General features: G+C 44.0%; 1 protein-coding gene across 10 annotated transcripts in view; it reads left to right on the forward strand.

Moving 5' to 3' along the window:
- The window catches only part of SBF2 (SET binding factor 2), a 651,649-nt gene that overhangs the window by 464,918 nt on the left and 159,942 nt on the right, over positions 1-26,789 (forward strand). For all 10 annotated transcript variants that reach the window (XM_006129315.4, XM_025187865.2, XM_006129312.4 and 7 more), the window contains 2 exons: positions 18,120-18,281; positions 20,637-20,899. In XM_006129315.4, coding sequence (XP_006129377.1) covers positions 18,120-18,281; positions 20,637-20,899 — 425 coding nt within the window. The remainder of the gene's footprint in view (positions 1-18,119; positions 18,282-20,636; positions 20,900-26,789) is intronic.

The raw sequence follows: 26,789 nt of genomic DNA on the forward strand, positions 1-26,789 counted from the left end.
TTGACTGCAGCCGTCTGATTAGGTTGCAGCTTCCAGCATGCTCCATTTGGCCCCAGAATCTGCCTGATTATGCTGCACTAGGCTCAGCATTCTCAGAGAAAAGAAAACCGTTCACTCACTCCCCAGCATTTCTTCCCTCCATTAGTGAGTAGCAGCAAGCTGGGCCTGTCACAATCACATTCCAAATACACATCTATATAGCCTCTCCCCAATTACAAATGAGTTACGGACCAAATATGTGGCCGTAACTCGATCTGTTCATAACTCGGACCCCATTGAGTTACATAGCAACTGTGCTGTTCATAAGCACGGTTCACGTTCATAACTCGGGGACCGTCTTTACAACGGCTCCATGGGAGCTTTGGTCGTAAATGCAAACGGTTGTAACTTGACCATTCGCAACTTGGGGACCGGCTGAATTGCCATCTTAGACACTTTCTCTAAGAGGGACCCAGTTCCAAGTCATTCAAGGAACCAGAATATAATCGTATATTATGTTATCTCTTTCTTATAACATCTGTTAAATAAAAGATGAAGTACTCATTTGTATCAATTGCTGTTTGAAAAGCCCAAAGCTCTGTTGTGGAAAGACTAAATTTCTAATGGAATGGAATGGAATGTTAGACTATTCTTGTGATGAATAGAAGGTTAATTGATAACAAACAAGAGACATATCCTGTACTCCTATATCTTGACACCATGCAAGGCACTGCATTTAGCCGTATGGAGTGGAAATCTATCAACCTCATGAAGAAACTTGCACAAGTACAAACAGATATCATCTTTCTCTCCAAATGCAAACGGATGGACATTATACCAAATGGACTGAAGGTGAAAAATCCATTGCTATCTACGTACTGCACAGACTACAGTGAGAGATTATGCCATATACTATCCAAAAAACTGAGGAACCACCTGATCAGCATCCTGTACAGCAAACAGGAAAACATCAAAAAAGAGCTCTCCAATCTGGAGTCTCTCATAAAACACCAACCTTCTGCACAAGTGGACTTTACTAAAATAAGACAGGAGATCTACATTACACACTTCACTTCTCTACAGAGGAAAAAGGACTGTAAGCTGTCTAAAATCCTACCTGCCACATGGGGCCACAACTCACCCAGCAACATCGTCAATCTCTCCAACTACACACTCAGCTCGGCAGAAGAATCTGTTCTATCTCGGGGACTCTCTTTTTGCCCCGCCACCCCCACTAACATGCTACAGTTCTGCGGTGATCTGGAAGCCTACTTTTGCCGTCTCCGTCTCAAGGAATACTTTCAACACGACACTGAACAATGCACTAACACACAGATACCATCCCACCAACAGCACAAGAAGAAGAACTCCACATGGACTCCTCCTGAGGGCCGAAATGGCAGTCTGGACCTCTACATAGAATGCTTCCGCCGACGTGCACAGGCAGAAATTGTGGAAAAACGGCATTGTTTGCCTGGTAACCTCAGTCGTGCAGAACGCAATGCCATCCACAGCCTCCGGAACAACTCTGACATTATAATCAAAGAGGCTGACAAAGGAGGTGCTATTGTCATCATGAACAGGCCTGACTACCTAAAGGAGGCTGCTAGACAACTCTCCAATACCAAATTCTACAGGCCACTTTCCTCAGATCCCACTAAGGAATACACTAAGAAACTGCACCATCTGCTCAGGACACTCCCTAAACAAACACAGGAACAAATCGACACACTTTTAGAGCCCCGACCAGGGTTGTTCTATCTATTACCCAAGATCCACAAACCTGGAAATCCCGGACGCCCCATTATCTCGGGCATTGGTACTCTTACTGAAGGACTGTCTGGCTATGTGGACTCTCTACTCAGACCCTACGCCACCAGCACTCTCAGTTACCTTCGTGACACTACAGATTTCCTGAGAAAACTACAGTGCATAGGTGATCTTCCAGAAAACACCATCCTAGCCACCATGGATGTAGAGGCTCTCTACACAAACATCCCACATGCAGATGGAGTACAAGCTGTCAGGAACAGTATTCCTGATGATGCCACAGCACAACTGGTGGCTGAACTCTGTGAATATATCCTCACACACAACTATTTCAGATTTGGTGACAACATATACCTCCAGACCAGTGGCACTGCTATGGGCACCCGCATGGCCCCACAATACGCCAACATTTTCCTCAGCTCTCGTCCACTTACACCCCTTCTCTACCTACGCTACATCGATGACATCTTCATCATCTGGACCCATGGGAAGGAGACTCTGAAAGAATTTCACCATGATTTCAACAGCTTCCACCCCACCATCAACCTCAGCATGGACCAATCTACACGGGAGGTCCATTTCCTGGACACCACGATACAAATAAGTGACGGTCATATCAATACCATCCTATACCGAAAACCTACCGACCGCTATACTTATCTGCATGCCTCCAGTTTCCATCCCGGACACACCACACGATCCATTGTTTACAGCCAAGCACTGAGGTACAACCGCATATGCTCCAACCCCTCAGACAGAGACCAACACCTACAAGATCTTCAACAAGCATTCTGTAAACTGCGATAGGAAGTGAGGAGACAGATTGACAGAGCCAGACGTGTACCCAGAAGCCTCCTGCTATGGGACAAGCCCAAGAAAGAAACCAACAGAACACCACTGGCCATCACCTACAGTCCCCAGCTAAAACCTCTCCAACACATCATTAGTGATCTACAACCCATCCTGGACAATGATCTTTCGCTTTCACAGGCCTTGGGAGGTAGGCCGGTCCTTGCCCACAGACAACCCACCAACCTGAAGCATATTCTCACCAGCAACTACACACCGCACCATAATAACTCGAACTCAGGAACCAGTCCTTGCAACAAACCTCGGTGCCAACTCTGCCCACATATATACACCAGCAACACCATCACAGGACCTAACCAGATCAGCCATACTGTCACTGGTACATTCTCCTGCACATCCACCAACGTAATATATGCCATCATGTGCCAACAATGCCCCACTGCTATATACATCAGCCAAACAGGACAGTCCCTACGTAAAAGAATCAATGGACACAAATCTGATATTAGGAATGGCAACATACAAAAACCTGTAGGGGAACACTTCAATCTTCCTGGACACACAATTGCAGATCTAAAAGTAGCCATCCTGCAGCAAAAAAACTTCAGGACCAGACTTCAAAGAGAAACTGCTGAGCTACAGTTCATCTTTAAGTTTGACACAATCAACTCTGGATTAAACAAAGACTGTGAATGGCTTGCTAACTACAAAAGCAGCTTCTGCTCTCTTGGAATTCACACCTCCAGATCAGATGCTAGAAGTGGGCCTCATCCTCCTTGATTGGATCCACCTCGTCATCTCCAGCCTGATCCTGGCCTGCATATTTATTCCTGCCTCTGGAAATTTCCACTACATGCATCTGACGAAGTGGGTCTTTGCCCACGAAAGCTTATGCTCCTACACTTCAGTTAGTCTATAAGGTGCCACAGGACTCCTCGTTGCTTGTACTCCTATAGAAGACTTATTCAGGCAGTAGTCAAAGTGACTTCAGTTACTGTCAGCTGGAGTCGGTGGGTTTTGCCTGAATCAGTCTCAAGAAAAGAGTGAAGGATTTGGACCCAACACATTGTCTATTAATATGAAGATGACTAAAAGCTATTCTGTATTTCATTTGTAGAATTTTTATGACACTGGCAAGTTATATAGAATTAATTACCAGTATAGTAATTTTGGAAAATCAAAACTGGTATATTATTTCATAATTTAATTTTAGCATCCACTTTAATGTTCAGCCTCTCCTTTGAGCCCTACTGACCATAGACATGTCAGCATCTATCTTTCTTTCTTTACTTGACTGTAACCAATAAACCCATTCTTCTGTTTGTCACCATCTAATCATCCCCGTTCTCATGTAATGTCTTTTTTCATGGCGTCCATCATCAACTTTCTGCTGAGTTTTATACCTCATTTCAACTATACTCTGCAGGACAACCTACGATCGCCTCTCCATTATAGTTCACATTTGCCACAGATTTGACATGGAGGTGATTTATTTATTCTTGCAGATACCAGGGTAAGTTTGATTACTGCAACTCCCTCTTCTGTAACCTTTAAATCACTTACGTCCAAAGTCCATTATGCTCAGAGTGCTAAGGCACACCTTTTCACATTCATAAATCAGCATCATCCCTATCATGAAAGATGTCTGCTAAAATGGGTTTGACATCTTTGTGGTATCTTTGTTTACTCCAAGATTTTGTATCTTCATACTTTCAGTTCTGAACATGTCTCATGCCACAGAGATATTTTTAAGAATTAATAATGTATTAAAGGGCTACGTTCACCAATCCCTCTCTCTCTGGCAGCTTTCACAGGAGCAAGGGGAGGTGTAGAAGTGGGCTGAGGGTAAGGTATGTGGCCAAGGGGGAACTGGCAGAAGCAGGCTGGGAGTAGGGTGTGTAGCCAAGGGGGAGCAGGCTGGGGACAGGTATCTGGGAAGAGGGAGGAATGGGCTGGGGGTAGGTGTCTGGCCAGGGGGAAGGGGAGAGGAATGGGCTGGATTGCGGGGTCTCGGTGGAAAGGATGAGTGAGGGGGCTGGCAGTGCAGGTTCTCTGCAGGATGATGAATAAGGGAGCTGGGGGTGTGGGGTCTTGGCTGAGAGGGTCTGTAAGGGAGCTGGAGGTGTGGGATCTCGGCCTAGGGGACTTGGTGCTGTCTTATAGCAGGTTTCGGGGATTCATATGAGCAGCTACTATCACAGGGCCCTGGGCTGGAACCCAGAATAGAGGGTGGGCCCAGGTTCCTCCCAACACCCACCTCCTCATTTCCACTAGGGGAAAAAGACTGTGGAGTTTATTCTCCATTTTACCATACACTGGCCAATGATTAAAAGAGCTTGACAAAAAGTAAATTAAAGCTCTGGGCATGATGCCTAAAACTGTGGGCCTTTGTGAGCCTCTGAGGCAAGCAAGTCCGCCAGGAAGCGCAGGACCCACCGAGTTTTCATTGTAGCTTTGTCACAATAAATATTGTTTGTTTGTATTGCTGCAGGGTTTAAGTACCCTTCTCCTGCAGGAGGACCTCATGTGCTAGGCACTGTACAAACATGGAACAAAAAGACTGGCCAGGCCCCCAAAAACTTACTAGGTATGAGAAAAGAGATGACAGATGGGTACAGACAGAAAAGCATAAGGCAATAGTGATACAGCATTACTAAAACCACAATTTAGCATGCGGACCATATTGAGGGCCTAAACAATCTTTTTTATAAGCACTGTGGAAAAAAGAATATAAAACAATAACAACTGATGGGGGAATACAAGAAAGCAATGAAACAATCTTGGTCAGCATGATAAGCAGTGGTCTCAGTAGCAGCCTTATAACCCACAAGTTTTTTTGCAGACATCACAAAAGGAACTATAAGGAAGGTTTTGAAGGAAGGTGATGAGAGGTAACTTTAAAGTTATTTATTGAGACCCCTCCAAACAGTGAGGGGCAGAATGAGAGATGATAATATGTGATCGTTGAAGTTTTGTCAGTGTTTCCGTTGCCCCTCGCCTCCCCCGCATCATTTCAAGGGCTTATACCATGGCCATAAAAATAGAAAGGTGATGTAGTTTAGGGGTTGGAGCATGAAACTAGGAATCCAATCTCAGCTGCTCCATAGTACTAGTCGGGGTTGTTTTGTTTTTTGTGAGATTCTTTTGCTGTTTTTGGTTGTTTGTGGTGGTACCTGCAAGCCCCACTCAGACCCCAGTGTGCAGAAAAACAGGTAGCAAAAAGACAGTCTGCCCTTTAACACTGTTTACCAACACCAGTTTGTGTTTGAATGCACTGTGCAGGGCATGCCAGCTTGGTTTCCATTTAATTTGCAGGTGCTCTACAGCTCACTTCTGCTTTTAACATAATTCTTGAGTGCCACGGGTTGTTCTAATACAGTGGTTTTCAAACTGGGTCACGCCCCAGCACTGAGTTATGGAATGTCGGGCACTGGGTCTCGTTGCTGCAGGGGCATCAGGTGACCAGTGGGTGCTCTAAGACAGCTACCTGCCTGTCCTGGCACTGCAGACTGCACAGCAGGCCTGACTCCTAGGTAAGGGAGGGGAATGCACAGGTCTCTGTGCACTGCCCCTGCCCTGAGCACTTGCTCTACACTCTTGTTATGTGGGAACCTGCTGCTGGCTGCTTCTGGGGTGCAGCATGGTCTGGGGTACCAGGAGAGGCAGGAAGACAGCTTTAGCACACCCGCTGAATCACTAATGGGGAGCTGCTTAAGGTAAGCCCCTGCTGCCTCTCAGCCCTGAACTCCCTCCCCCAAAGCTGGAGCCTCATGCTACACCCCAAAGTTCTCAGCCTCACCCCAGACCCATACTCTAGTCAAATTTTATGCTGGGTCATGAGGAAAAAAAGTTTAAAAACCACTGTTCTAATAGATCACCGTAACAATATGGGCTTAAAAGAGGGGTTTGGTCATGCACGGGTGACACCATTAGAGGAGAATATCAGTTTTTCATTTTGATTGCTGTGTGTTTTAAAATGAAAGGAATCAAGGCCCAGTAAAGATGCCATCTGTGTGTTTTCACAGTTCAGAAGGAGAGAGAAAAGGAAGGGTTGTTTTAACTTCTGTCTGTAAAAGGACCTTTGGAGAAGGATTATGGTGATAATTTTTCTCTGAAATAGTACAATTTCCCAAAATGATGGTATCATGAGAGACACTGAGAAAAGCCTGAATTCTGCTGTTCCAGCCTTCAGAAGTTTATGGGAAGAGATGTTTGGTTGAAAAATAAGAAGGCAATAAGATTTTCACTGTTTTTGATTTTCACTGTTTGTGAAAATAAGATTTTAATTATTTGTTTAGATAAATAGAAAATCTCACTTTAACTCCCATAGAATTGGATTACAGGAAAGGAAGTTCTCTTTACATTATTTTATTCTAGGACAAAGCATTCCTATTACGTTCCTATTCTTTCCCAACCCCCAAGAATTTTCACCAAACATGCAGTTTTCTGCAAATGTGTATATGAATACTTTAAAGGAACACTTTATTATGCCCAGTAAATTGGTATGGCATTCTTCATTTCCTGATCTAAACTAATGTTGTAATCCTAGAATCCTAGGGCTGGAAGAGACCTCAGAAGGTTATCAAGTCCAGCCCCCTGCCCAAAGCAGGACCAACCCCAACCAAATCAACCCAGCCAGGGCTTTGTTAAGCTGAGACTTAAAAACCTCTGGGGATGGAGATTCCACCACCTCCATAGGTGATCTGTGTTTCACCACCCCTAGTTTTTCCTAATGTCCAACCTAGACCACCCCCACTGTAACTTGAGACCATTGCTCCTTGTTCTGCCATCTGTCACTACTGTGAACAACCTCTCTCCATCCTCTTTGGAACTTTCCTTCAGGAAGTTGAAGGCTGCTATCAAATCCCCCATCACACTTCTCTTCTGCAGACTACACAAACCCAAAGTCTTTTGGCAGAGATTATCATGATTTAACATAAACAACACAGCACAGGTTATAATGATTTCAATTACAATTAGGGATCATTATTATTATTTATTGTATGTATTACAGTAGTGTCTGAGGCCCCACTAAGAGTGAATCCCCATTGTGCTGGGAATTGTTCCAACATAAAGAATAGTAGATGGTCCATGCTGTGAAGCGTTTACAATCTAAACAGACAAGAGGTTGGTGGAGACAAGCAGAGTTTGACACAGATGGAAATGATCTCCAGAACACCAATCACCTGTCTTACAGGAAATTTATTCAAAAAGAGTAACATGTAAGGTGTTCATAGAAATCCAGCCAGCTCTGCAACAGACTAAATTCTCGGGAAAAACTACTTAGTTATATAGGAAAGCTAAGTGTTAATAAGTGTAGACCAGTGGTTCTCAAAGCTTGGTCTGTGCTGTCCATAACTGTCTTGCAGGTAGGCTGTGCGCTCAGGGCTTGGTTGGAGTGTCTGCGCTGGCTTCCCGCTCTGGGGAGGTGAGCCTCGTGGGCTAGATCCATCTTGTGCAGAAGATGCAACTCCAAGTGCTGCTGCTACCCCACCCCCAGCTGAGGAAATGCCAGCATTGGAAACCACTCCTCTGGAGGCTTTCCCCACTGCTCTCATTGTCTGGAATAAAGGCCAATGGAAGCGGGGGGGCGGGGGGGCGGAGAAGGTACCTGGGAGCAACAGGAGGCATGGAGCCTACTAAGCCCCATCTATCCCTCTTACGCCCAGACCCTTCACCCCCAGCCCACTCCTGCACCCAACCTCCCAGCCAGACTCCGCACCCTTACCCCATCCTGCACCCATTTTGTCATCATGAGTGATTGTCTGGTGGTTCACAGAAAGATCTGTGTTGAGCAGGGTGGACCGCAGGCCAAAAAGTTTGAGAATCACTGGTGTAGACTCAGCTTTGCATTTTACAGTTTTGTTTTGTATTACAATCATTAGTTTCCATCACTCTTTCTTGTTTCTAGTAGAATCTCTGTTCTTTCATAAGTAAACCTACTTTATTATAAATGCTCAGAAGTACTCAGTGATTTTGCAGAAGCAATGATTTAAGGTCAGACTTGTAGACTGAGGCGTACCACTCTGTTGGGGTCAGAGACTCTGGGATTTCTGAGAGTAGCCCCTGTCAGGCTGGATATGGCAGGGGTGGGATTCTTAGGTGCCAGGCACTTATAGTTAACCTGCAAGATGAAGTCAGGGCTTCCGTAGCTCATAGGAGAGTGAAAGGCTGGTGGAGTTAGGGAACTGACTAGGGTTGCCAATGTTCTAATCGCACAAAACTAAACATCTCCCCTTCATCCCATGCCCCGCCCCTTCTCCAAGGCCCTGTCCCCTGCGTGCTCCATTCTTTCCTCCGTTGCTCACTCTCCCCTACCCTCACTCACCAGGCTGGGGCAGGAGGCATTCTGGATTAGGTCTCTGGCTGAGGGTCCAGGCTGAGGGGTAGAGTCACGGATGAGGGGTTCAAGATGCAGGAGAGGGTTCGGGGTTGGGATGAGGGGAGTGAGGACTCTGGATTGGGATGAAGGCTACAGGTGGGACCAGAAATGAGAAGTTCAGGGTGTGAGAGATTGCCCCAGGCTAGGGCAGGGGCTGAGGGTGTAGGTGGGTGAAGGCTCTGGCTGGGGATATGGGCTCTAAGATGGGATCAGGGGTGAGAGATTTGGGTGCAAGATGGGGCTCCAGGCCAGAGTGGTGGTCTGGGAGGGTTCAGGCTCCAGGAGGGAGTTTGGGTGTGGGAGGGTACTCCAGGTTGGGATAGGAGTTTCAGGTACAGGAGGGGGTTCATGTTTACCTTTTGTAATCAAGCAAAGGTAAGAAACCATTGTGTCTGTAGAGGTAAGACACCATTGTGTTTCTGGCCCACTTCTTCAAACCATCTTTCTTACCCTGTTTTTATCATCCCTAATCTCTATTCTCTCCCTTGCCTGAACTCTTATCTTGTGTTTTGATTTGCATTTGTCTTATCTAACTTTCTCAGCTGATTTGAGATTCTGAGACTCCTCATCTTTCATTTCAGGTGTTCAGTACATTGCAGGGTCAGGCCCTTTGTGGAAGGAATGGATTGTATTTGTCATTAGTATGCATTATTTAATACGTTATATCATTTTGTACAGTAAAAAATGAATATTAAGACAGTTTCTTTGCTCAGAGTAGTATCTTGCTCTCTGATTTAAATTATTCTGTAAATTTATGGTGCTATGTGTTATTTTTAATAATATAATACACAGGAGTAGCCCTAGGCATGCTGCTGGCAATTGGTGCCCTAGGCGAGACACACGATTGGCGCCCTCACCTCCAAAGCCCTCAACGGCCATTTTTCTTGGTGCCCTAGGTGACCACCTAGGTCGCCTGGTTTGACGGACCACCACTGATAATACAAATGTATTCAGTCACTGTGCATGCTTTCTTGAATTTCATGCCAGAAAGTAATTGCTGTTAATATGTGACATTTCTCTTGGCGGGGAGGAAAGTGACATTTGGCAGTGGCACCACGGCACATGTGTGGGGCTTTCTGAAGTGCGGGGCCCGGGGCGGCCGCCCCGTTCGCCCTGCCCTATATCCGCCCCTGACTGCAGTACAGAAAATTATGTACAATTGAGTGTACACTTTTTTTCAATCATATGGGACAAAAGAAAATACATACTTTAGATGCTCGAGTTTCTTCTGCCAGAAAATGTACACAATAAATACATCTCTGCCTAGGATTACATACCAGTTCTACAGTTTTCTATTGCCCTCTACTGGCTCTCTGAAAAGAGCTGTGATTTGGCAATGCTGACTAATATATGCTGGATCTCTTTTTGGCTTTCATGGTGAAATAAATTACAGTTAACAATCAAGATAAGGGCTCAATGTGCCACTTCCATTTAAAAGAGAATAAAAATCTAAATACTATTGAGTTTTTAGATTTATTTATTTTATATTATATTTTCATTTTGTATCCAAGAGTAGCTGCAAAAATAAATAATTTTCCTAACAGTGAGCCAACACTGCCTGTTCTTTTTTCGTGCACTATATCCATTTACATTTATGTGTATAAAGATCTGTAGCATCAATCCTACAGTGAACTCCAGATGGGAGAACTCACATTTACTTCAGCAGGGTTCCTCAGGAGCACAGGTGTTTATCTATACAGAGCCCACCAAAGGACTGAAGACTGTAACTATAAACACAAGTAAAGATATATGTGAGATAGATAGATAAACACATTAATAGCCTGTGGTGAGGGACCTTGTCAAAGGCTTTCTGGAAATCTAAGTACACTGTATCCACTACATCCCCCTTACCCATGTGTTTGTTGACCCCCACTCCCCTTCAAAGAACTCTATTAGATTAGTATGACATGATTTTCTTTTACAGAAAACATGTTGACTTTCCCCTGACAAATTATGTTCATCTATAAATGGAGATTGCCTATCTCCTAGAACTGGAAGGGACCTTGAAAGGTCATCTTCACAGCAGGACCAAGTACCATCCCTGACAAATATTTGCCTCAAATCCCTAAATGGCCTCTGCAAGGATTGAACTCACAACCCTCAGTTTAGCAGGCCAATGCTCAAACCACTGAGCTGTCCCTCCCCCTCACTCTTGAGCTCTTATGTACTACTGCCAATACTAGCTCTGCTGCCTCAAAGAAGCTCATATTTCTACTAAGTGCAGCATGTGCTGCTACTTTCCCAACCGAATGTGGTTGGCATGAGAATTGCAGTTTCAGAAACACCTAATGGAACACACCAGGAGGCTCCAATCAAATGCAAGCCAGCAAGAGCCCCTTGCATATCAGCCATGAAACTGTACATCTAGCTCAGTGTCTGAATCAGCAGAGGGAATGACAAGAGTGAAGGACCCTTTGAGCATACTTACTACTGTAAGGGGCACTCTTATCAGTATAAAAAGATTTGTTAGAAATGTTAATTTTGTTCTGTAATCGACATCTGAAATTTATCTAAGTTATATAAAAATGTGAGATCTTCTAAGAAAAAGGATCACTCTCCATACCATACAGATTGAGAAAGTTCTTGCATGCAGGACACAAATATTTAGGTCCTCCTAAGTTTCATGGCATTCATCAGAAGGCACGTATAGAAGGAGGGGTCCTTCAGTACTGCTCCATACTTCACCATTGACACCAATTCTGGTACCAAGTAAGACTAAACACTAGGAACTGAAGAACCAACAGTAACCACATCGTCAGAAGCTCCTTCACTGGCAGTACTTTCACAGCCCCAGAAGGAACCACCAGTTACTAAGAGTCCCATTACACCATCTCTAATGACACAAGACAACAAGCTGCAGCCTTCCAAGATGCCAGTGTCCTAAACCACTTCATATAATATCCTCATCCTCTTGGAGTCACAACTTCCCCAACCCTCAACAGAGAAATTCTAATACCAAGGAAAAGCCCGTCTCCCAGGGTATGTCTACACTACCACCCCAGTTCGAACTAGGGTGGTTAATGTAGTCATACGAACTTGCAAATGAAGCCCGGGATTTGAATTTCCTGGGCTTCATTTGCATGTTGCCGGGCGCCGCCATTTTTAAATGTCTGCTAGTGCGGACTCCGTGCCGCGGCACGAACTAGATAGCTCAGACTAGGCTTCCTATTCTGAACTATCTGTATACCTCGTTCCATATTCTGTGTCTTTATCCCCTGTTTAATGATTCCTAACATTATTTGCTTTTTTTGACTGCTGCTGCACATTGATCTCTCTCTTGAGTGGCAATAACTAATTTAGTCATCATCATTTTATATGTATAGTTGGGATTACGTTTTCCAATATGCATTGGTTTCAATTTATCAACATTTAAAATTCATTGCCCTTTTGGTGCCCAGTCACCTTGTTCTTCTTCAAGTGGTGTTCCCATGGGTGCTCTACTGTAGGTGTCGGGCTTGTTCCAGTGCTGCAGATCAGAGATTTGTTAGGCGCCTCATGCTGTTCGTGCCGTTTCTTAGAGCACAGCTCCCACCAGTTCCTCCTAACCATCCTTCAGTCGCAGGCGGAGTGAGCTCTTTCTCCTCAGATCCTGTCAGATGTTAAATTGGTTGTTAATCGTCAGATAGTTATTGTTCTCTTAATAGTTCTAGTTAGTTAAGCTTTATCAGTAGGTCAATAGTTATACAGTTGTTTTTTTTAAAAATTGTATACAGATATAAATAGAAAAGGGGCAACCATGCCGGGATCTCCCAGTTTCAGAAAATGTGATGACTGCCGGGAGCCCATGCCCGCATTGGATGGGTACTCCCATTGCATAAGCTATCTCGGTGAAGGGCACATTCCCCAGAAGTGCCTTCATTGCTCTAAATTGACGACACGAGCGCATAGAGATAGAGCAATGAGGCTCAGAATGCTTCTTTTTGCAGCCTTCTCAAACAGCGCCTTCCCCGCCCATGTTGGACTCAACTAGAAGGGATAAGCACTGAGCGGCCTCGCCAGCCTCCCATGCTTCAGCAAAGAACAGGTCCTCTCCGACAAGATCCTTACCAATCACCCGTGTCAGCATTGGGGACAAGCCGGGCACATCAGGCACAGCTGCCTTACGCTGTCCAGACAAAACAAAACTGAGCCACAGTGTATTGGCACCAGGTCTGTCTTGCATGGAGGTCGCCTCCACCGGCGCCTACACCATCCATGGTACCAATAACAGTGCCAGCAGCGGAACCGGTATAGATGGTCACAACCAGCACCGACACTGCACCCAGCACCAGTGGTGCCAGTGACCATGGCACCTTTCTCCCCACCACAATCTACACTGGCACCGTGGGAGGCACCGAGCAGGCATCCTGCTCCTCAGCCTTCAGCTGAGCCTGCAGTTACCACAACCGTTGTCACCGACTAAAGCCCAGTGCATGTCATGCAGGATTATTACTCCTTCACCCAGTCCGGAGTCTATCACCTTTTCTCCGGAGTCTCTGTCGGAACACCACAATCCAACGATACGCATTCCTCCATCGCCCCATCACTATTATCGGCAGCAATGTTTATCGACATCTCCGAGATCACCAGGGCACAGATCCAATTCACCCAGATCGCCCACACTTTCTGCATACACGCGCTGTCAGGATGACCGCAGTGGTTGAGATATTCCTCAAGATACTCCTCGCCGGCAAGACATTACTACGACTGCTACAAGGGTCGCACCTACTACGAACACCACTGCCCATCATGCTACTCCATTTCCCCGCGCTATTCCAGGCATTGGTCACCTTGCTGCTACAGATCAGATGCCAGACGGAGCCAGATCAAATCTCTTCCTCTGGCCGGCACATGGCTGCCTACCCTCCGCCCAAAACCATGCCTGAACTACCTCAGCTTTCTGAGCCTGAGAAAGGTCAGCTCTCAGACCACAAGCAACTACAAGAGCTTTCTCTAACTGATCCATCCTCGTCCTCACCCGACGAGGCAGTAATTCTGGGGGACTCATCACCAACCAATGATCTTCGTCAATTCCAGGACCTTTTTAAATGAGTGGCAGACACTCAGGAGATCCAGCTCTCCGAAATACAACAAAAACAGCACCACCTTTAAAAAATTTGCAGCCCTTCCAAAATGCCAAAGTATCCTTGCCCCTTGACAAGGCTATCTTAGAAATGGTGGACGACATACAGCAGACTCCAGCCTCAGTCCCAGCAACAAAGAAGAAGGCCGATAAGAAATATTTCATGCCTGCCAAGGGAATGGATTTCCTCTTCACTCATCCTAAACCCAACTCTCTTCTGGTTGATGCAGCACTGCTGAGGGCCAAGAACCCACATTATAGAACCAGTACCAGTGACAAAGAGAGTACAAAATTAGATCTTTTTGGTAGGAAAGCATATTTCTCAGCTACCTTAATGCCAAGGAGGGCTAACTATCCTCCTCGTGAACCATAATTTTGATAATTACACGACACTGAACACACTGATAGAACAACAAATGCCAAATCCTAAAATGCATAGTTCAGAAAGGGTACACTGCTTCACGCACAGCTCTTAAATTGCTCTTGACATCACAGACACAGCTGCACGATCCACGGCAACATCAGTTGTGATGCGCAGAGCTTCTTGGCTGCAATCTGTGGGAGTACCCAAGGAACTGCAGTCGAAAGTGGAGAACCTCCCTTTTGATAGGCAGAAGCTCTTTGCGGAGAAAACTGATGAGGTCCTCCATACCAATAAGGACTCGAGAACTACTTTAAGAACATTGGGCATGCACATGCCACCGTACAGATGCATACACTACACTCCATATCAGAGATGCAGACCTTTCCCTTACTTGGCACTTCGATATAGGGCTATCGACCAGCACTGTCCTAGACAGCGCCCACAAAAACAAAGCTCACAGAACAACAAGATGTCCAACCAGCAGAATAATTGGCAGCTATTTTGATGTGATGGTCGAGGGTCTGCATGCCATTCCACTGTCTAGACATCAATGCAAAGAGGCTCGGTTATTCCATCATCACCTAAGACTATTCCAAAGATGGCCTGTCTTCAGCACCCAGAGTGTTTTCAAAGACATTTGCGGTTGTAGCAGCCTGTCTCATCAAGCCGGGATCATTATCTTCCCTTATCTCAATGACTGTTTGATCAAGGGCCCATCCTTCGATAATGCGGTGCAGTCTACCACCACAATAAGGGCAGCCTTTGAAGCCCTTGGCTTTATAATCAATTTCCTAAAATCGTCTATGACACCACAACAGTCTTTGGAATTCATTGGCATATGCCTAGACTCATCTACTGACCGAGCTTACCTGCCTTTAAATAGATTTCAGATTATTCAGGCGCTCGTATAGGTCCTCTCCACAGGCCCCACGATTTCCCTACTTACCTGCCTTCAACTCATGGGGCATATGGCAGCTATCACATATGTCATAGAGCATGCCAGCCTTCACCTGTGGTGCCTTCAGCACTGGATAGTCTCGATCTACGTTCCTGGCAAACACGACATTCACAGGAGAATTGCAATACCATCAAAAGTGGTAAGGTCTTTGAGTTGGTGGACCGCCCCCGCAAACACGTTAGCAGGCGTCCCCTTCCACCAATCTAAACCAATGATGCAAGTTATGACCAACGCGTCTTTGGTAGGCTGGGGAGCACATCTCAATGGCCATCGCATTCAAAACCGCTGCTCCATACAAGAAACGTCCCACCATATTAACCTCCTAGAATTAAGAGCAGTTTTTGGTGCGTGCAAACACTAGCAAGCTTCCTTTAGTTTTTCCTTTTGTTTTAGCAAGATCAGACTAACACAGGTACCTCTCTGTTACTATGCAAACACTTTGTCACTCTTATCTGGGGCCACACCATCAGGGTGCTTACCAACAACATGACCACGGTTTTCTACATAAACCGTCAGGGAGGACCTCAGTTGTGCTCCCTCAGTGGTGAATCCACCACAACGTAACGATTCTAGCATCGTACCTACCTGGCAAAGACACCACCACTGCCAATGCACTCAGCAGGTACTTTGTCACAAACCACGAATGGAAACTACATTATCGGGTGCTACAAGTTGTCTTCTGCCTCTGGGGTTTCCCAACTATAGACCTATTTGCCACATATCAAAATGTGAAATGCCTGTACTAATGCTCCAGAGCGGCCATTGGACCGAGATCCCTGGGAGATGCTTTTCTCCTCGACTAGAGCGCTCACCTCCTCTACTCATTTCCTCCGACTCTCCTGATACCAAGAGTCTTAGAAAAGATCACCAGGGACAATGCAACAGTAATTCTCATAGCCCCCTTTTGGCCGCGTCAGACATGGCTCCCTTATCTTTCTCGCGTGTTTCCTTGCCCACCATATCACCTACCTAGACGCCACGACCTGTTGACCCAGGACCAGGGAACACTAGTGCACCCTCACACTAGTCTCACAGCGTGGTTCCTAGTTGGTTCAGAGACTCGGAAATTATCTGTTCCCCGCTTTGGAGTTTCTTCTTTATGTTTTTCATATACTCAGCGATTAGGAGGAACTGGCAGGAGCCGGACTGCACGCTCTAGGAAACGGTGTGAGTGGCACGAGGTGCCTAACACACATATGTGGTCCGGCAGCCCACTGCTGACAAATCTCGGATCTGCGGCATCGGGACAAACCCGACACCTACAATGGAGCACCCACAGGGACACACATCTCAAAAAACTGTCATTACTGCACCAAGGTGAGTGACTTCCTCTTTTCTGAGATCCTTTTGAAGCTCTTCATAGCCTGCTTTAGGCTTAAACTGCTCAAGATATTTAGTAACATCTGAAAATTTTGCAGCTCACTGATTACCCCTTTTTCAGATCATTTATGAATATGTTGATTAGGATTTGTCTCAGGGCAGACTGTTGGAGGACACCACTAGCTACCTCTCTCCATTCTGAAAACTGACCGTTTATTCCTACCCTTTGTTTCCTATCTTTTAATCAGTTATCAACCCATAAAAGGACCTTCCCTCTTATCCCATGACAACTTACATTAAGAGCCTGTGGTGAGGGACCTTGTCAAAGGCTTTCTGGAAATCTAAAGTACACTGTATCCACTACATCCCCCTTGCCCACGTGTTTGTTGACCCCACCCCCCCCAAAGAACTCTATTAGATTAGTAAGACATGATTTTCCTTTACAGAAAACATGTTGACTTTCCCCCAACAAATTATGTTAATCTATGTGTCTGACAATTCTATTCTTTACTATAATTTCTACTAATTTGCCCAGTACTGACATTAGACTTAACAGTTTGTAGTTGCCAGGATCACCTCTAGAGTCCTTTTTAAATATTGGTGTCACATTTGCTATCTTCCAGTCATTTGGTACAGAAAATATTTTAAAGGTTGTGTTACAAACCACAGTTAATATTTCTGCAATTTCAACATTTGAGTTCTTTCAGAATTCTGGGATGATGCCATCTGGTCCTGGTGACTTGTTACTGATTAGTTTATCAGTTTGTTCCAAAATATCCTCTAACGGCACCTCAAACTGGGACAATTCCTCAGATTTGTCAACTAAAAAAATGGCTCAGTTTTGGGAATCTCCCACACATCCTGAACCATGAAGGACTGATCCAAAGAATGCATTTTGTTTCTACGCAAAGACCATATCATCCTTGAGTGCTCCTTTAGCATCCTGATTGTCCAGTGCCCTCACTGGTTGTTTAGCAGGTTTCCTGCTTCCGATGTACTTAAAAACATTTTGCTATTACTTTTTGAGTTTTTGGCTAGCTATTCTTCAAATTGGCCTTTTGGGCCTTCCAAATTATATTTTTACACAGTTTATGCTTCTTTCTACTTTCCTCACTAGGTTTTAATTTCCACTTTTTAAACTATGCCTTTTTTGCAAGGAGGTTTAACCTGCAAGGAGGTTTAACAGGTAGTTCGATTTAGGGCTTTAATTCGAAATATCAGGTCCCTGCCGCGTGTAGTCCGGATTTGTAAATTTCAAAAATGGCAACCAGCCGGGAAGATGCAAATCAAGGGTGGGATATTTAAATCCTGGGCTTGATTTGCAACTTCGAATGCCTACATTAGCCTCCCTAGTTCGAACTACGGGGCTAGTGTAGACATACCCTAAGATAGATTAAGTGAACTGAACCTGCATATTCCATTGTTGTAAAAATACACATTGATTTAACTGATATTCCTATCTCTGTACTTTCAGAGACTGGCACCTGGAGTTAGTCAATTTGCTTACACCTGTGTACAAGACCACTCTATATGGGCTAACCAACAGTTTTGGGAAACTACATTTTATAATGATGTGCAAAATCAAGTTCGTTCTCTCTATCTCACAGCTAAGGAAGACTATCATTTGAAGAAAAAGGTAAGAGAATATATAAAATAAATGAAGTACAAAACAAGTATGTTACTGCAGCATAAGGGCTGACATTTTACATGCAAATAAAGTCATGAAGATGTAAATTATGGCTCCCACCACTTGTATCAATGTAGTGTTTTCTTGTTACCATTTATAGATTAAATGTGAGATTATTAATTTTGTTCCATAATCTTCATCTCAAATGTACCTAATGTGAAGGAGTCAGATCAGAAGGCTATAAAAAGGAATGGAGGGGCAAGATCTAAGCCTCAGACTGAGGAGATCTCTGCTCCCAAAGTAACAGGGAGGGGCCACTTTAGAACCAGCAGAGGCAATCAGGGGCAGTGAAACACTTGGGGCTAATTGACCAGGCCTGCAGAGTCAGGCCAGCCTAGGCCAATTAGGACACCTGGGGGTAATTAAGAAAACCAGTTCAGACTGGCTATAAAAGAAGCTGGGAGGAAAGAGGAGAGAACCACTGGGAATAGAAGGAATGGAGACAACAAGTAGGAGGATGGACCTGAGAGAAGGAAGGTTCTGGGGAAGGTGTGAGGAGATAGCCCAGGGGTCTTGACGCTGTCTTATAGAAGGTGTCAGAGATTCACACAAGCAGCTATTATCACAGGGCTCTGGGCTGGAACCCAAAGTAGAGGGTGGGCCCGGGTTCCCCTCCTCCCCCAACACCCACCTCCTATTTTCCATTCAGGGAAAAGGACTGTGAAGTTTATTCTCCATTTTATGAAGCTCTGGCCAATGATGAAAAGATCTCAACAAACAGCAAATTAAAGCCCTGGGCATGGTGCCTAAAAACTGTGGGCACCTGTGAGCCTCTGAGGCAAGCAGATTCACCAGGAAGTGCAGAACGCACCAAGTTTCCGTAGATGCTTTGTCACACTAAGTTATGGGGAAAAAAGTTGTGAAGATAACTTGTGGGCATATTTTACAGTGGGCATATTTTATTGCCCTTGATTAATGCAGGTTAATGACAAATAAAAAAAATTACCACCTGATTCCCAAATGTATCCATCACAGGGAGTTATGTCCTAGTATGAAGTTCTGAAGTTCATTGCTTTTTCATTTTTAACATTCCATTAAAATATACTTTCCTTTAATATCGTAAACAAAAATGTCCTATTTGTGAATTTATTTTATGCAAACTTTATATTATATTCCAGAGATATGTTGCTAAGTAGGAAACCAGCTTTTAGCCTTTTTGACTGATCGGCTTTCGGCTATCTTAGCTTGAGATTATGTATAGCTCCTAAACAGCATAATTCACTGTCCCAGATTGCGAGAATGGATGTTTGATATGTGCATTCAGAAAATACTAAAGTAAGAACATTACCACTACATTGTGTATAGGCATGCCAGGTGTAATCTACTGGGCCATCTCTATCCTCTTGTGTCATGTGAACTCTCCAGGAGCACCATCCCTAGTCATGTGATTTGAGAGATAAGTACTGCCAAGGACATATGATGAGAAGAGAGAGAGAGATGCCAAGTATAGCTCCACATAACCATATGGGCTTGGGAAGAATGAGATACAGAGAAGACACTCTCAGCCATGTGGTTTGTGAAGGCGATGGGAAATGTTGTTGAATGATGAAGTGTCTTGTCCTCTTGAGGTGTAGGAGAAGCTTCAGAGGGAAGGAAAGTGCAGTAGGAGAGGAGGCACAGGCAGACACCCATATTCACAACTCAAAATAATGTCTGATATTACTGAAAATTACTTGGAAATTTTCTTCCACTTCAGCAGATCCCTACTATTTTAATTCTTTATCACTAGCTAAATGAGAGTGCCTTATATCAGCTACCAGATGCATTTGTCTGAATTTCTTCAGGCTACCATATAATTTGCCTATGTGCCACCTATCGAGTTTACACAGAGCAAATGCTTAAATTGGAATCCAGCATGTGAAAACATGAACATTTAAGCTGTGATATAAACTATTTATATCTATGTAAGGCAGTTAGCTGCATGTTGTTTCTCTATCCAATTCAAGCTTCATCCCTGCCCAAGTTAAGACTGCAAGCTGAAAAGAAAGGCTATATAATAGACTGTTAAACCAAACTCAGTAAAAGAATACATGATGGTATGGGTTAGAATTTAATCAAGCTATGATATTGAAATTGATTACAATATGCTATTTGCATTATTTCAGTACAATACTGTCATTCACTATGGGATGCAATCCTTAAGTGCTATTACCAGTGGCTATAACTGCTAGATTTATTATTTTTACATTTTAAATAATGAAATGAAGAGTTCAACACTTCGGAATTAATGTTAACATCTCTTTTCTTAATGTTAGTAATATAACTCTGTCATCTATTGTTTTTATCTGGCAATATTTGTTATAGGAGAAAAATTCCGTAGGTCTAAATCAGGAGAAAACCGCCATGGACCTGGCAGCTGAGCAGTTGCGTTTATGGCCAACATTCAATAAAGAAACACAGCAGGAGCTAATACAGAATGAGGAAAGTACAGTTTTCAGTCAGGCAATTCATTTTTCTAACCTCATGGTATACCTGCTAGTGCCTCTGGATACAAGTAAGAACAAACTATTGAGAACATCAGCTACAGGAGACTGGGAGAGTGGCAGCAACAGCATTGTCACAAATAGGTGCGTAAATGAAGACGTGATTTGATAATAAGCAATTGTGGCAAATAACATTATCCTTTTTAGCAAAAACACAATTTTAATTATAAAAAGTAAACACAGAAGCAATTTACAATAATAATAGTTCATGTCCTGTGTTAACAACCTCTGTAGTAATGTAAAAATAAGCGACTTTGGAATTATAATTCCTGCTGGTGTTCTTTCTAACCTAATGTTCAGTTTGCAGTGTGCTATGTATTCATAATACAAGTAATATCAACAAAGTGTTTTAATACCAGCCAAAAATTACCATTTTCTCCTTGGACACAATACACAGAAATCCTTTCTTTTCTAAACTGTGTCTCAGTATTGAGCTGTTAAAATAGTTATGCAAGCCAAGACACTATTTCCTTGGCAGTAATTAAAGCTGTAAGACATTTCACTGGTGGACCATGATCATGGTGGGCATTTTGTATATTTGATTAAAGTTCTTATCCTGCAAACTGCTCTACATACATAAAGTCCTGGTGCAGAGCAACTTCCTTGTCAATATTTGTGAAGCATTTTATGACCTTTCCAATAACACGTGTTGTGTAACATATTATAGTAAATGTTCATTCAATGTATAAAAACTGCAAGATGTAAAGGGAAAGTGATTCAACAAGATTCAGCCCCATTCCTAAGTACCTAAAACATTGTTTTGAAATAATCTCAGAAGCATCAGAGAGATTTCACTGTGTGGAATAACGTGTTCAAAAGTAATAAATTAGGGAAGTCAGAAGCTTAGCATGGTCCTTCTTGTGAACCATGATACTTTTTCATGTGTATTTAGGAATAGGGAAGAAAATTCCTTCCCTGAGCACTTTAGACCCTTCTGTTGAAACATGAAATCATATCCTGTGGAGAAGTAGCAATTAGCAATTAGCAACTTAGCTATAATATATTTTGGGGTCAGGATCAGGAACTATTGGGATGGGAGGGGTAGGGCAGGAGGGCCATTTGGCCCAGGCCTCAGAAGACAAAGTGGCCTCAAATCTTGACATTGTTCTACCAAGTCATTTCCATTTATTATACAGAGTCCAGTCCCCTGCCCCCATGGCAGGACCAAATACTGTCTAGACCATCCCTGATAGACATTTCTCTAACCTACTCTAAATATCTAAATATCTCTAAAGATGGGGATTCTACAACCTCCCTCAGCAAGTTATTCCAGTGTTTGACTACCCTGACAGTTAGGAACTTTTTCCTAATGTCCAACCTAAACCTCCCTTGCTGCAGTTTAAGCCCATTGCTTCGTGTTCTATCCTCAGAGGCCAAGATGAACAAGTTTTCTCCCTCCTCCTTATGACACCCTTTTAGATACCTGAAAACGGCTATCATGTCCCCCCTCAGTCTTCTCATTTCTAAACTAAACAAACCCAATTCTTTTAGCCTTCCTTCATAGGTCATGTTCTCTAGACCTTTAATCATTCTTGTTACTCTTCTCTGACCCTCTCCAATTTCTCCACGTCTTTTTGAAATGCGGTGCCCAGAAGTGGACACAATACTCCAATTGAGGCCTAACCAGCTCAGAGTAGACTTCTCGTGTCTTGCTCACAACACTCCTGTTAATGCATCCCAGAATCATGTTTGCTTTTTTTGCAACAGCATCACACTGTTGACTCATATTTAGCTTGTGGTTCACTATAACCCCTAGATCCCTTTCTCCCGTACTCCTTCCTAGAGAGTTGCTTCCCATTCTGTATGTGTGAAACTGATTGTTCCTTCCTAAGTGGAGCACTTTGCATGTCTTTATTAAACTTCATCTAGTTTACCTCAGACCATTTCTCCAATTTGTCCAGATCATTTTGAATTATGACCCTAACCTCCAAAGCAGTTGCAACCCCTCCCAGCTTGGTATCATCTGCAAACTTAATAAGCGTTCTTTCTATGCCAATATCTAAACTGTTGATGAAGATATTGAAGAAAGCCGGTCCCAAAACAGACCCCTGCGGAACCCCACTTGTTATACCTTTCCAGCAGTATTGAGAACCATTAATAACTACTCTCTGAGTACAGTTATGCACCCACCTTATAGTAGCCCCATCTAAGTTGTATTTGCCTAGTTTATTGATAAGAATATCATGTGAGACCATATCAAATGCCTTATTAAGTTTAGGTATACCACATCCACCTCTGCTCCCTTATCCACAAGACTCGTTATCCTATCAAAGAAAGCTATGAGATTGGTTTGACATGATTAGTTCTTTACAAATCCATGCTGGCTGTTCCCTATCACCTTATTATCTTCCAGGTGTTGCAGATGATTTCCTTAATTACTTGCTCCATTATCTTTCCTGGCACAGAAATTAAATTGACGGGTCTATAGTTTCCTGGATTGTTCTTATTTCCCTTTTTATAGATGGGCACTATATTTGCCCTTTTCCAGTCTTCTGGAATCTCTCCTGTATCCCATGATTTTCCAAAGATGATAGAGTCTCAGATACCTCCTCTATCAGCTTCTTGAGTATTCTAGGATGCATTTCATCAGGCCCTGTTGACTTGCAGGCATCTAACTTTTCTAGGTGATTTTTAACTTGTTCTTTTATTTTATCTTCTAAACCTACTCCCTTCCCACTAGCATTCACTATGTTAGGCATTCCTTCATCAGACTTCTTGGTGAAGACTAAAGCAAAGAAGTCATTAAGCATCTCTGCCATTTCCAAGTTTCCTGTTAGTGTTTCTCCCTCCTCACTGAGCAGTGGGCCTACCCTGTCCTTGGTCTTCCTCTTGCTTCTAATGTATTTATAAAAAGTCTTCTTTTGTTTCCCTTTATTCCTATAGCTAGTTTGAGCTCATTTTGTACCTTTGCCTTTCTAATCTTGCCCCTGCATTCCTGTGTTGTTTGCCTATATTCATCCTTTGTAATTTGTCCTAGTTTTATTTTTATAGGACTTCTTTTTATTTTTAGATCATGCAAGATCTAATGGTTAAGCCAAGGCGGTCTTTTGCCATACTTTTTATCTTTCCTGTGCAGTGGAATAGCTTGCTTTTGGGCCCTTAACAATGTCCCTTTGAAGAACTGCGAACTCTCCTCAGTTGTTTTTTTCCTCAGTCTTGATTCCCATGGGACCTAACCTATCAGCTCTCTGAGCTTACCAAAATCCACCTTCCTGAAATTCATTGTCTCTATTTTGCTGTTCTCCCTTCTACCCTTTCTTAGAATTGTGAACTCTAGGATTTCATGATCACTTTCACCCAAGCTGCCTTCCACTTTCTAATTCTCAACCAGTTCCTCCCTATTTGTTAGGATCAGATCTAGAACAGCTTCCTCCTGGTAGCTTTTTCAACCTTCTTAAATAAAAAGTTGTCACCAATGCAGTCCAAGAACTTATTGGATAGTCTGTGCCCCGCTGTGTTATTTTCCCAACATAATTCTGGATAGTTGAAGTCCCCCATCACCAGCAAATCTTGGGCTTGGATGATTTTGTTAGTTGTTTAAAAAAAGCCTCATCCACCTCTTCCATAAGGAAACCCTCGTAGAACAAGGAATGCAGAAGTTATCAAAAGAGCATGTTTGCTCGTCCACAAAAAAAGCAGAAGAAGAAATGCATCCCTGGATGCAAAAGAGGTTTTCCGGGATATCTCTGGAATCCTGGAAAAACTCCTGCAGTCTAGCCGTACCCTCACTGGGTTGAGACAGGCTCTGGGGTGGGAATGAGGGATTTGGGTGTGGGAAGGGGTGAGAAGTGCAAGTTCTAGGAGGAGATTTGGATGCAGGAGGAAGTGGAGAAGGGGACGCTGGCTCAGGGAGGGGGCTCCAGGCTGGGGAGTATTGGGGTCAGATGGAGGGTTGCAGTACTAAGCAAGCTACAGGTTTGTGGCTGTGAGGGTGCAGGAATTTGAGTCAGGGTACATAAGGCGCTCAGGGCAGCGGGGGTCTAGTGTATGATAGGCTCAGATCTAGGGCCTGTGGAGAGTGCAGTAGTGTTATGATGCTGCAGCCAGATGGGGGCTTGGCCCCAATTGGGGGTTTGTTGGCCAGACTTCATTTTTAAATAAAATACTATGTCAAACACAAAATGTTTCTGCATTGTCTTTATTTATGAGAAGAGCAGGGAACCTGTTTTGAGTCAGGGGTCACTGACCCACAGAAAAGTCAGTTGGGGGCCACACAAGTGAGATACAAAAGAATAACTCCTTCAAAAACCCCCCAAGCCTCACTAATGTGGCCCCAACTGTGCTGGTGGGAGCAGGGGACGTACTGGGGAAGGGTGCTAGTGGGTGCTGGGGCAGGGGACAGTATGCCGGGGTGGGGGTCCAGTGGGGGAGAGGGGACAGGGTTCTGCAGCAGGAGACAAGGTGCCAGTGGGGATAGGAGACAGGGTGCTGCTTGGGGCAGGGGGCAGGGAGTTCCACGCACCCGCCTCCACCCAGCATTCCTCCCGCAGAGCAAGAAAGTCCCAGCATGCATCTTCTCCAGGGCCGAATCCCCCCTCCCACAGAACATGGAAGCCCCAGGCACGCATCCTCCGGGGCCGACTCCCCCCTCCCACAGAGCACGGAAGCCCCAGCGGGTGCCTCTTCCGGGGATGACTCCCTCCTCCCGCAGAGCAGGGAAGCCCCAGCGCTTACCTTCTCTGGGGATGACTACTCCCCCCCCCCCACACACACACACACACAAGTTCCCAGCACACCACAGACCTGGGGGAAGGGACCAGCTAGCACACTTCTGGAACCACCGGAAGTGGCGTGCAGCTGCAGGACTTCCGTCCACCCCGCAGGAAGCCGGCACTACCTCCATTGTTGCTGTTTAAAGCCAATAACATCATTTCTCATAGAAAATACGCCTCAGCCATTAGACGGTGACCATACTGACAGTGACACTTCCAGTTCTGATGAAAACTCTGCACCTACAAATGACATTTCATTGCCACTGCCTCAAAATGAGGAAGTCATTAATCAAGACACAGAAATGCCAGCAATAGCAATAAATGCAGAATCTACACTCGATTTAGAGACTCTGCAGGCAGAAAATGAGGACCCTCAAAGATGCTGTGCAGCAAGAGCAAGAACTTATGACTAGCACATGACAGTGTGACAACAGTGGCATCAGATCCTGATATTGGACTTCTTGATGAGAACAGTGTTGCTCAAATGCAGTTGTTTCTCAAATTTAGTAGTTTTCAGATTCCAAGTAATATACCAAAAGATGCTGAAAATCATGTTTTTGCCATACGTCTGCTGACAAAAACTTTTCCAAATGGAAAGAGATACACAAGAGACTGGCTCTTCTGGAGCATGGAAAAGCAGACTCTGTTGTAGGTTTAATAGTAATACTTCAAATGCTTCAGTACTGTCTGATCCATCCGGTTGGAGGAAGTTGAAAGACTAAATACCTGCACATGAAACTTCAGTATCACATAAAGATAACTATGTTACATGGAAAACAGCTAGTAGAGCAGCACTAGCTGACAGTTCAACTGAAAATTTACTCCTGAGTGAAATAAACACAGCAACTAATAACTGGAAAAAAACTCCTTGAGCTCATATTGAATGTCATTCTTTTTCCTTCTGAATGGGGATTGGATTTGTTTGGTTCTAGTAAATGTATCGGTGACCCTAGAAACGAAAACTTTCTTGGTATACTTGAGCTTCTTAGCTCACTTTTATAAGGTCATGTTAATCACAAAGAATGTCTACCAGAATACAAAACAAGTTTATTGAGCTGTGTGGATTTTTGTGCAAACAACAATTTTTGAAGTGATACAACATGCAAAGTACTTTTCAACTATTATTGATTTAACTCCAGACTGTTCATATAAAGAACAGACAGCCTTGATTGTCAATTCAGAAGTATATATCCAAATTTGAATCCATTTTAATATCATCTGTGTGGATGAAGCTGCTAAAAATGATCCACAAAACCAATATT

Source organism: Pelodiscus sinensis, chromosome 4 (assembly GCF_049634645.1).
Source record: "Pelodiscus sinensis isolate JC-2024 chromosome 4, ASM4963464v1, whole genome shotgun sequence".
Taxonomy (NCBI): domain Eukaryota; kingdom Metazoa; phylum Chordata; order Testudines; family Trionychidae; genus Pelodiscus; species Pelodiscus sinensis.